This window comes from Phyllobates terribilis, unplaced genomic scaffold (assembly GCF_046119375.1).
Source record: "Phyllobates terribilis strain yellow unplaced genomic scaffold, ASM4611937v1 Scaffold_9__5_contigs__length_417890890, whole genome shotgun sequence".
Taxonomy (NCBI): Eukaryota; Metazoa; Chordata; class Amphibia; order Anura; family Dendrobatidae; genus Phyllobates; species Phyllobates terribilis.
The window spans coordinates 101893326-101905758 of record NW_027362769.1 but is presented as its reverse complement, the minus strand read 5'-3'; the positions used below and the strand labels follow the sequence as shown (position 1 = coordinate 101905758).

Below are 12433 nucleotides of genomic sequence, written 5' to 3'. Positions count from 1 at the left end.
GGGAAATCCTAGTGCATTATAAATCAGTGATGTTGTCCCCTCCATTTCTTTACACCACCAGGTAAGTTTTAATTAGTAGGAAAAATGTTTTTCCTATTTTCTGCTCCCTTAACCTGAGGCGTGTTCATAGTAAGGTGTGTCCTACAGTCCAAAAGATACGGTATTTTCGTATGTTTCCAAAAAGCTCAGGAGGCAGGACCCCAGCAGCACATGTTTCCGCCTGGGCAGGCAGTTCCTTTGCCACTTAATACATATAGTTGGCACCCGTCCTATTCTTGGCTTCCAGAGAGCCACGTCATCAGTAAGGCCATCTCCATTCAAGGGGGAAGTTGGGCACAAAATACTTTTTGGAATAATTTTTTATGTATCATAGGATATATATTGATTAATAATGGCAATGGTTCTGGGGTTTACTATAGGATTTTATATACCGTATATTCCGGCGTATAAGACGACTTTTGAAGACTGAAAAATCTTCTGTCTAGTCTGGGGTCGTCTTATACGCCGGTAATGCTTTTAAACTTTCAGAAATTGACATGCGGGGATACTCTGGGGGTGTTAATAAGCTGCCGTGGCCGTATCCCTGCCATGTCGGAGTTAATATAAGGTGGAGGGAGTTAAAATACGGCGGCGGTAGGTCCAGACAGTCAGCGCTTCTGTGCTGAAACTGACACATCGCTGCGTATTCCCAGCTCCGGACACAGCGCAGGGCTTCTGTGCCGACAGCTTTCACTTGTCACAGAAGCGCTGCGCTGTGTCCGGAGCAGGGAAGTTCGCATCGCTTCTGTGACAATATATGAAAAGCCGGCAATTCAGCAGCGGCATAAGCCGGCACCCGACAATTTAGAATAGAAAGAATAGAGCTTCACACATAGATTAGATAGATAGAAACATGTCAGTCACATATATATGAAGTACAGTGACAGTATTGCTTACTGTACTTGTCATTTAGTGTAAAGGATTTATTAAAACAAATAATAGTGTTTTCATGCACCGTCTCTTTAAAAAAGCCGGCTGGCAATTCAGCAGCGGTACCCGACAATTTATAACAGACAGAATAGAGCTTCACACATAGATTAGATAGATAGAAACATGTCAGTCACATATATATGAAGTACAGTGACAGTATTGCTTACTGTACTTGTCATTTAGTGTAAAGGATTTATTAAAACAAATAATAGTGTTTTCATGCACCGTCTCTTTAAAAAAGCCGGCTGGCAATTCAGCAGCGGTACCCGACAATTTATAACAGACAGAATAGAGCTTCACACATAGATTAGATAGATAGAAACATGTCAGTCACATATATATGAAGTACAGTGATAGTGTTGGTTACTGTACTTGTCATTTAGTATTAAAATAAAGGATTTATTATTAAAAAAATTGGCGTGGGGTTCCCCTTAATTTTAGGCTCTAGCGGAGGTTAAGCAGACGGCTGGGGCAGATGTTTGAAGCCTGGGAAGGGGGTAATACCCACGGAGCTTCCCAGGCTACTAATATCAGCCCCCAGCTGAATACCTAGTCTTTACTAGCTATTAAAATGGGGGACCCCCCAAAAAAAATGACGTGGGGTCCCCCCTAATTTAATAGCTAGCAAAGGCTAGGCAGACAGCTGGGGGCTGATATTAATAGCCCAGGAAGGGAGCCATGAATATTGGCCCCCTCCCAGGCTAGAAACACCAGCCGTCAGCCGCCCCAGAAATGGCGCATCCATAGGATGCGCCAATTCTGGCACTTAGCCTCGCTCTTCCACGCTGCCCTGGTGCGGTGGCAGGGGGTAATAGGGTTGGGGTTGATGTCAGCTTATAATGCCAGCTGACATCAAGCCCAGGTTAGTAATGGAGAGGCGTCTATAAGACACCCCCATTACTAACCCCATAGTCAAAGTTAAAAAAAACACAAACACCCAGAATAAAGTCCTTTAATTGAAATAAAGACACAATTCTTTATTGTTCTAAATTAAACCATACTTACAGTCACGCCCATTCCAGCTGAAGCCAACGATCTCCTGCAATAAAAGTAAAATAATAAAGCAACCTCATCCTTACCTTTCCATGGTTCCCAGGACAGCTCCAGCTCTGCTACATCGAGATGACAGGCTGGACCGCAGCAGAACGCCGCCATCCAGCCTGTCATCCCGCAGACACTGAGAAGCGCAGGCATGCTTGCGCTCCTCAGTGTCTCGCTGTGACGGCATCCAGATGAGCCGACAATGAACTCAGCTCACCTCCTGGACGTCCGTCACTGACAGCGTGGGAAACTTCTACTGCGCATGCGGGGAGCAGGAGAATTTTCCCACGCTGTCAGTGACGTGCATGAGGTGAGCCGAGTTCATTGGACATGATCTCGGCTCATCTGGATGCCGTCACAGTCAGACACTGAGGAGCACAAGCAAGCCTGCGCTTCTCAGTGTCTGCCGCATGGCAAGCTGAACGGCAGCGTTCTGCTGCGGTGCAGCCTGTCATGTGAATGTAGCAGAGCTGGACCGGTCCTGGGAACCATGGAAAGGTAAGGATGAGGTTGCTTTATTATTTTTCTTTTATTGCAGGAGATCGTTGGCTTCAGCTGGAATGGGCGTGATGGTAAGTATGGTTTAATTTAGAACATTAAAAAATTGTGTCTTTATTTCAATTAAAGGACTTTTTTCTGGGTGTTGTGTTTTTTTTAATTACTTTACTAGAAATTCATGGTGGTCATGTCTAATATTGTCGTGACCCCATGAATTTCGGGCTTAGGGCCAGCTGATAATGCCAAGCTGGCCCTAACCCCTTTATTACCCAGTGAGCCACCGCACCAGGGCCCTGGATGAGTTGGGTACAGCGCCAGAAGATGGCGCTTCTATGAACGCGCCATTTTCCGGGGTGGCTGCGGACTGCAATTTGCAGCGGGGGGGGCCCAGAAAGCTTGGGTCTCCCTGCGCTGCAGATTCCAGCCCCCAGCTGCCTAGTTGTACCTGGCTGGACACAAAAATAGGGCGAAGCCCCACGTCTTTTTTTTTTAATTATTTCATGAAATAATTAAAAAAAAAAGGGCTTCCCTATATTGTTGTGTCCGGCCAGGTACAAATAGGCAGCTGGTGGTTGGGGGCAGCCCGTTCCTGCCTGCTGTACCTGGCTGGACACAAAAATATGGCGAAGCCCACATCAACATTTTTGGGAAAAATTAATTACAAAATTAATAATAATTTAGGGACTGCATCTTTATTAACCCCTCAATTGTCATTTAGTGTTAAAATAAAGGATTTTTTAAAAAGAAAATTGGCGTGGGATCCACCATCATTATAGTCTCTAGCGGAGGTTAAGCAGACGGCTGGGGCAGATGTTTGAAGTCTGGGAAGGGGGTAATACCCACGGAGCTTCCCAGGCTACTAATATCAGCCCCCAGCTGAATACCTAGCCTTTACTAGCTATTAGAATGGGGGACCCCCCCAAAAAATGACGTGGGGTCCCCCCTATTTTAATATGTTTATGAGTGACAGTTTTCCTGCTATATACCTGCATGTCATAAGAATTTAAATTAAAAAAGGACCATGTTAAATTCAAATCTGTTTTTTTTTAATTTTTACCGGTGTTTGGTATGCGTTGGAAAAGGGGTAGTCTTATACGGTGAATATATCCTAAACTCTATATTTTAACAGGAAAGTAGGGGGGTCGTCTTATACACCAGGTCGTCTTATACGCCGGAATATACGGTAATTATTTATTGGCTTTCGAACATATGAGTCTGATTGTTCTGAATTTTTTTTATCACTGATCAATGTATATTTTGTGTTCTTTTTAGTATTGTTAATACATAATAAAGTTTAGATATTTTTCAAACATTGCTTCCTTAGTTTCTTTATGAGTGTTATATGTGTTATTGGAAGGTACTGGTCACGCTGTGAGGTTTTTTTCTATAGGTTTTTAGATTACATGTATAGTTTTTGCCTGCATGAAACCACAGCATGAGGTGTAAAAAACAGATATATTTCGCACATTCATCCATCTCATACTTGGAACTTTGCCATTGACATAACAAGAACCCGAGACACAGATTTATCACCCAGCATAAAAAAAGGTTATTTGCATGAGGAAATGCATCCAAAATAATGAATCCATTGGAGAAATAGCCCAACCATTATTTGAAAACGGATCAATTCTAAATAAAAGCGAATGAGTGTCACATCCTCTCAATATGACACCGCCACCTTGAGTCCCTGTGCTCCCCCGTCATCATCGGCCGGACTTCTCAGGACATCCACTGCTTGGGTTACGTAATGGATACCCTTTCCACTGACATATTTAGAGCCGTTAGTGTCCCGATTACTTAATTTTAGCGTTTTCTTTTTTCTTACCAAATTTCTCACACGGGTTTAAAAAATTTATACTATGATAGATTGGTCTTTTACAGACGCAGCGATACCAAATATGCTTATTTTTTAAATGTCTTTATTTTTAACTAAAGGGGGAGTGATTCACATTTCTATTTTTTTTTTCATTTATTTATGTTTTATGCTTTTAACATTATTTTTTAGAACCCTTGGAAGGTTTGCGACCATCTGATCGCTTGTTGTAAAAAATCCCAGACTCCTAAGAAGGTACAGGCTCGTTGCCACAATGGCATGGTCATAGCAGGGCCCCTGACTGCCGTTGACATCCACCGGCTCCCCAGAATTGCGTCGCGGGGAGGCCAATGGGCACCCAGAGATCACAGAGGCAAATGTTGGCGGTGAAACACAGCCAACAACGGCTTTGTGTGGAGTGAGCTCATGGGGCGGAAAAGGGTTAACAACAGATAATTAGTATTATTTTTTTTAAAGGGAGTCCGTCAGTAAGATCACTCCCACCCTAATATCTCATATATAAGCATAAAGGTCTGTGACAGCTAAATTCATTGACATTCTTTATATCTTCTATCTGCTACTGCATCCCCCAGAAATCAGCACTGTAACTCATATGCACATGAGGCGTTAGGTGCTCTGAGAGTGGCATAGCACTTACTAAGCCTCAGGCTCCAGAGGTTATTACCCCAGCTAGGAACCAGCCTCTTTAGCTTTTTGATAGCACGGAGTTGGATTTCCTTATCTGGCGCCTGATATCACGCAGGGAGTGAAATATCAATCAAGCTAAAGAGGCCGGTGCTAGGCAAGGAAACAACCTTGCATGAAACCATGATTTTCTTTATATATTGAAATACTGCGTTTTATACAGCAGTATATAGAACACGCAATCAATGGCAAGTCCAAGACGCCTTCCCCCGGGGAATTAAAAAATAAAGTGTATAAAAAAAAAATTTAAAAAAATGAAATAAATCTAAATATATATTATACACATATTAAAAAATTCGAGTCACTCCCCTTTTCTCCAGTTAAAAATAAATGAAAAAAATGATCATATTTGGTATCAACACATCCGTAAATGTCCGATCTATTAAAATATATAATTGTTTAATCTTTACGACCTTGATGATTGCTGGGGGTTCTTGGGCTATGACCACCCAGGAGTGCCACCATCTACTCATTGTCTATGAGACTGGCCACCTGCCACAGACCATGAATGGAGCAGGCGAGGTCATTGTGCCATTTATACAGAGAAGTTCAGAGCCCTAATCTCAGGATACATTGAGGCCCCAGTGGTGGGATCCCCTGCGATCAACTATTTGGTATATAGATGATACTTGGCTATAACCGGTACATTTATATTATTATACTTTTAGACTACTGTTTTAAAAATGTATACACTGAGAAAAATTGACAACTGGGTGTGATAAGGATCGCCAAGTAAACCCCAGAGGGCTTTACTGCTATACTGGCAGTAGCAGCTGACCCCAATGTCGTAATAGACAAGATGACAATCTACTATTACATTTTTTCCTGTTTCACAATCTTTCATTGCAGAAAGAACATCAGACTAGTTCTCCGCCCCACAAGGTAAGATTATGTGACGCCGTCCGGTCTAAACTCTTAACAATGTAAAGTCACATGCGCTATTAAAACTCTTAAAATAAAGTTCCAGCGTTACCACCTTGTTAAACAAAATATATAATGAAATCCCATATATTATTGCTCTGTACAACATTATTAGATTTCGGAATTGCATGTATTATCTATTTAATAAGGATCCATAATGAAGCAGCACAGGACAGAGGCGGCGGGACTCTGACAGCTGCCAAAGAAAACTTTCATAAAAACTTTACCTGAAACTTTCAAACTTAATACAAGTGTCTGCCCACCACCATTTATACATACATCCTACACTGCCAGTACGGAGAAAAAGACGATCTCACCTCCTTGTTTTTTTGTCGGTTGATTTGTTTTCTCAGACATCGCGAATGTTAGTGCGGCTTCAGTGCCTACTCCAGACTGAGTGAGGGAGGACAGCAGATATCAGTCATCTGCCCTCCCATCACTCCATCCTAGAGCTGCAGCTGTTCACACGTACCAGGCTTATTATAACACGCTGCATTCAGCAACCGGGGGGCCGCTGTGCTACTATTACTGCAGCTAAAAACGTCTCCTCTGCATGAGTGCACTAACCCCTTCCTGACCAAAACTATTTTCATTTCTGAGCTTACATTTTTTTGCTTTTTTGCTATCTTCCTAGAGCCAAAACTTTTTTTATTGTATAGCTGTTTTTAGATATACAGTGGTGTGAAGAAGTGCTTGCCCCCTTCCTGATTTCTTATTTTTTTTGCATCTTTGTCACACTTAAATGTTCACAAACGGCATTCTGTGATTACTTGTGTTTTCTTTGTCTAATATTTAAATTTGTTTTGTGATCAAAAACATTTAAGTGTGACAAACATGCAAAAGAATAAGAAATCAGGAAGGGGGCAAACACTTTTTCACACCACTGTGTATAAGTGTGTGTGCATATACAGTACAGACCAAAAGTAGGTGGACAGAAAGTGTAATAAGGTTATCAAGGGGGAGATTTATCAAACATGGTGTAAAGTGATACTGGCTCAGTTGCCCTTAGCAACCAATCAGATTCCACTTTTCATTCCTCACAGACTCTATGGAAAATGAAAGGTGGAATCTGATTGGTTGCTAAGGGCAACTGAGCCAGTTTCACAGATCTAGTTTTTACAGATAGATCTCCCCCAAATCTGTTTTCTTCTCAGATAATTCAGATAACACATAATGGCAAATAATTTAAATACAGATCAAAGAAAATGGATTTTAACAGAGTATTGGAAATCTCAAAATGCTGAAACCGTTAGAGCAAATTGGGTTGAAACATTTGGTGCTCAAGCCCCAAAGAGACAAACCATTTACCGCATTCGTGACAAATTCAATGCCACTGGCTCAATCCTTAATGCTCCAAAAACTGGTCGACCCAAAACAGTCTGTACAGAAGATAATAAACAACTTGTTGCTGAAACATTTGTTCAGAGTCCAAAAAAGTCCTCCAGAAGAGCCTCTATGGAACTGGGAATTTCACGAGCTTCTATCATGGGAATCCTGAAATCTATTGGGTGGAAAGCTTATCGGCTACGTGTAATTCATGGTTTATTGGAGGATGATCCAGACAGGCGGCTGCAATTTAGTGAGATTATGCTTAACGAAACTGAAGAAAATCCAGCAATTTTAGATAACATTATGTGGAGTGATGAAGCTTCTTTCAAATTATCCGGCCATATACAGACATAATTGTATTTACTGGTATAATGAGAATATGTGTAAACATGAAAAAACCTCTAAAATAATAATTTTATTCTGATTCTTTTTAAAAAAACACCAAAAAACCCCTGTGATATGCGAGTAAGAAGATCCATGATTATATCAAGATCCGTCCAATATCCCTTAGGGACTATTTAACATTGAGTCAAAAAATAGAAGTAGATAACCACACATGGGCCAGTACAGTCTTGAACATGATAAGCCACATCCTCCATTGAGCTACATCTTTACTCATGACTTTCTGGAGTCCTGTACATTTGGCCTCCTGATGAACCCACAGGAAGGGGAAACGCGTTGGGGTGATTTCCAGAATATGAGATAAGTCTGCCATCATGCTGCATTCTCTTTATCTATCGATTAGCATAGTATGAAAATTGTATTAGGGTAGGCAGTCACTCATTACCTGTTTATAACTCACATTATCAGGGTCTAGCAGGGAAAGTGAGGGACAGCCGCCGTTGAATGGGGGCGCCAGACTCGTATACTAGGGTGCCAACCTCCATGACAGGCAGTATCAGTTGAGGCTTTTCAAGATAGGGCAGTTTAAGTCTATATTGTATATGAATGCTTATCATGTTCAAGACTGTACTGGCCCATGTGTGGTTATCTATTTCTATTTTTTGACTCAATGTTAAATAGTCCCTAAGGGATATTGGACGGATCTTGATATAATCATGGATCTTCTTACTCGCATATCACAGGGTTTTTTTGGTGTTTTTTTTTTAAAAAGAATCAGAATAAAATAATTATTTTAGAGTTTTTTTCATGTTTACACATATTCTAGGTACCTCTATCTCAATAGAGTTTTTGTATGTTATAATGAGAACATGCATTTAACATTAGAGCAACAACTAAATGAGCCTGGTGTCAATGTTTGGGGCGGTATTTCAAGTTTTGGTGTTTTAGGACCAATATTTTTGATGGAACAGTCACAGGAGATAAGTATCTCGAAATTCTAATGAATCAAGTTGTTCCCCAGTTACAGCAACAGCCTAATTCAAATGACCTTTATTTCCAACAAGATGGGGCCCCTCCACATTATTCAAGAGTAGTCCACGAGTATCTTGATGAAACATTTCCTAATAAATGGATTGGCTGAAGAGGCCCACTTGATTGGCCGACACGTTCACCAGACTTGACCCCAATGGATTTTTTCTTTTGGGGAGTACTCAAGGGCAAAGTTTATAGTCGAAAACCAAAAAGTGTCAGTGATTTGAAAAATTACATAAGAGATGCATTTCAAGAAATTATTACCCAAAGAGACTTCTGCAAAAAAGTTTGTCGAACTGTAAGAGGCCGACTTCAAAGCTGTGCAAATTGTAATGGAAAACAGTTTGAGCACCTGAATTGATAAAATTTAAGGGCTTCTGTATTATTGTTCAGAATAAAATTTAATTGTCAATGTTATGCTTGTGTTAGTAAATATAATTTTATATATAAATCAAAATAAATGTTATTGTTTTCTGGCCACCTACTTTTGGACCACCCTGTGTATATATATATATATATATATATATATATATATATATATATATATATATATATATATATATATATACAGTACAGACCAAAAGTTTGGACACACCTTCTCATTAAAGATTTTTCTGTATTTTCATGACTTTGAAAATTGTACATTCACACTGAAGGCATCAAAACTATGAATTAACACATGTGGAATTATATACTTAACAAAAAAGTGTGAAACAACTGAAAATATGTCTTATATTCTAGGTTCTTCAAAGTAGCCACCTTTTGCTTTGATGACTGCTTTGCACACTCTTGGCATTCTCTTGATGAGCTTCAAGAGGTAGTCACCGGAAATGGTCTTCACTTCACAGGTGTGCCCTGTCAGGTTTAATAAGTGGGATTCTTGCCTTATAAATGGGGTTGGGACCATCAGTTGTGTTGTGCAGAAGTCAGGTGGATACACAGCTGATAGTCCTACTGAATAGACTGTTAGAATTTGTATTATAGCAAGAAAAAAGCAGCTAAGTAAAGAAAAACGAGTGGCCATCATTACTTTAAGAAATGAAGATCAGTCAGTCTGAAAAATTGGGGAAACTTTGAAAGTGTTCCGAAGTGCAGTTGCAAAAACCATCAAGCGCTACAAAGAAACTGGCTCACATGAGGACCGCCCCAGGAAAGGAAGACCAAGAGTCACCTCTGCTTCTGAGGATAAGTTTATCCAAGTCACCAGCCTCAGAGATCGCAGGTTAACAGCAGCTCAGATTAGAGACCAGGTCAATGCCACACAGAGTTCTAGCAGCAGACACATCTCTACAACAACTGTTAAGAGGAGACTTTGTGCAGCAGGCCTTCATGGTAAAATAGCTGCTAGGAAACCACTGCTAAGGACAGGCAACAAGCAGAAGAGACTTGTTTGGGCTAAAGAACACAAGGAATGGACATTAGACCAGTGGAAATCTGTGCTTTGGTTTGATAAGTCCAAATTTGAGATCTTTGGTTCCAACCACCGTGTCTTTGCGCGACGCAGAAAAGGTGAACGGATGGACTCTACATGCCTGGTTCCCACCGTGAAGCATGGAGGAGGAAATGTGATGGTGTGGGGGTGCTTTGCTTTTGACACTGTTGGGGATTTATTCAAAATTGACAGCTTACTGAACCAGCATGGCTACCACAGCATCTTGCAGCGGCATGCTATTCCATCCGGTTTCCGTTTAGTTGGACCATCATTTATTTTTCAACAGGACAATGACCCCAAACACACCTCCAGGCTGTGTAAGGGCTATTTTACCAAGAAGGAGAGTGATGGGGTGCTACGCCAGATGACCTGGCCTCCACAGTCACCAGACCTGAACCCAATCGAGATGGTTTGGGGTGAGCTGGACCGCAGAGTGAAGGCAAAAGGGCCAACAAGTGCTAAGCATCTCTGGGAACTCCTTCAAGATTGTTGGAAGACCATTTCTGGTGACTACCTCTTGAAGCTCATCAAGAGAATGCAAAGAGTGTGCAAAGCAGTCATCAAAGCAAAAGGTGGCTACTTTGAAGATCCTAGAATATAAGACATATTTTCAGTTGTTTCACACTTTTTTGTTAAGTATATAATTCCACATGCGTTAATTCATAGTTTTAATGCCTTCAGTGTGAATGTACAATTTACATAGTCATGAAAATACAGAAAAATCTTTAAATGAGAAGGTGTGTCCAAACTTTTGGTCTGTACTGTATATATATATATATATATATATATATATATATATATATATATTTGTTTTTTTTATTATTATTTTTTTTACTGGTTGTAAAGAAAAATTCTATACTATATAAGAAAAAGTGTTGAAGTGTCGCCATTTTCAGAGTCCCATAATTTTTTATTTTTCAGTCAATGGAGCTATGCAAGACTTTTATTTTTTTGACATGACGTGGTGATTGCCTCAACTGCGTTTTTTGATGGATGGTGCTGTATATATTTTAATAGATCTGACTTTTACCAACAGTACAATACCAGATATGCTTATTTTTTTGTTGTTTATTTTCCACTGTGAAAAAGGCGGCGATTTAAACTTTTACTGTTACTTCTTTATTTTTTTACTACTTTTTATATATTTTAAATCCCTATAGGGCTTGAGCTAGTGATCGTTTGATCTCATGTACGATGTACTGCAGTGCTTATTTATCATATACTGCAATACCTGATTATTGTTGCAAATAATAACATTTACCGTTTCTTATGAAGCCCGGCCGGTGGCTAGGTGATACAGGAATACCAAGATGGTGAGAATGGAGGCCAGACTAGGCTCCCGTCTGCTTTGTAAGTTCATCGGCACCCAGCAATTGCGTCATGAGGCGGAGCGAGGGCCAAAATGGACCCCAGCACATATATAAACACTTTTTTTTTATGTACAAACCTATGCACGATACCTCTCCTATGGAAACACAGAATGTGAAGCTTGGGTTATGGGCTTGCCCCTCAGCCTTTTCGAGGGTGTACACAGGGGGGCTTCCGGTCTTGATTCCAAACTCATGCAATAGTTGGATGGGCGTCTTACATGGGGTGGTTGTTTCAAGTTCATTTAAGCTGTAGATAAGAAATTATGCAAAAATATAAGCAAAAAAGCCAGCTATTATCGAACTGAAATGTATACACAGTCAGAATGAAATCAATACCTTAGACCAAACACAACCCGCAGAAATGCCCACGCAAGGTTGTTTTTTTGCTGAAGGCTCCATGCAACTCAAGAAGTTTCCTAATGGAAAAAAGTTGCAAGGAGTCTTATGACCGATGGAGAAAATCCAACCAGATCTTGCAACTTTTATATCCATAGGGAAACCCTGAGCTTGGCGTCAAGTCAATCAGCCCGAGTCTTATCGGGCTATGCTGCAGTGCCAGGAATCAGACCTTGACTGATCAAAAACTGGATAGATCATGAATGTGTAACTCCCTGAAGACACCTTTCATTTAGCATCACAAAAGACCAAGGTCTCATGTAATATGGGGCGTTTAGCATCTGCCTCATGGGGTTTTGCTTTGGCCGGGATCAACATATTAAGTTATAGCTTGAACTCGATGGACTCATGTTTACCTACAACCTTACAAACTATAACAATGAAACTATGTACAGCGGGTGAAATAAGTTTTGAACACCTCACCATTTTTCAAAATGAATATATTTCTAAAGGTGCTATTGACATGAAATTCTCACCAGATGTCGGTAACAACCCATCCATACAATCCACACAGGCAAAAAAAAAAATCAAACCATAGATGTCCATAAATTAAGTTATGTGTAATAATGAGAAATGACACAGAGA

The 12433-nt window shown here is 40.4% G+C and overlaps 1 protein-coding gene across 2 annotated transcripts in view; it reads right to left on the bottom strand.

Moving 5' to 3' along the window:
- The window catches only part of PRKRA (protein activator of interferon induced protein kinase EIF2AK2), a 47515-nt gene that overhangs the window by 23992 nt on the left and 11090 nt on the right, over window positions 1-12433 (bottom strand). Inside the window, exon 2 of one of the 2 annotated variants that reach the window (XM_073646867.1) lies at window positions 11530-11699. In XM_073646867.1, the coding sequence (XP_073502968.1) occupies window positions 11530-11699 (170 nt within the window). Of the gene's footprint in view, window positions 1-6264; window positions 6423-11529; window positions 11700-12433 lie in introns of those variants that run through there. The other variant, XM_073646868.1, reaches the window with a different exon arrangement.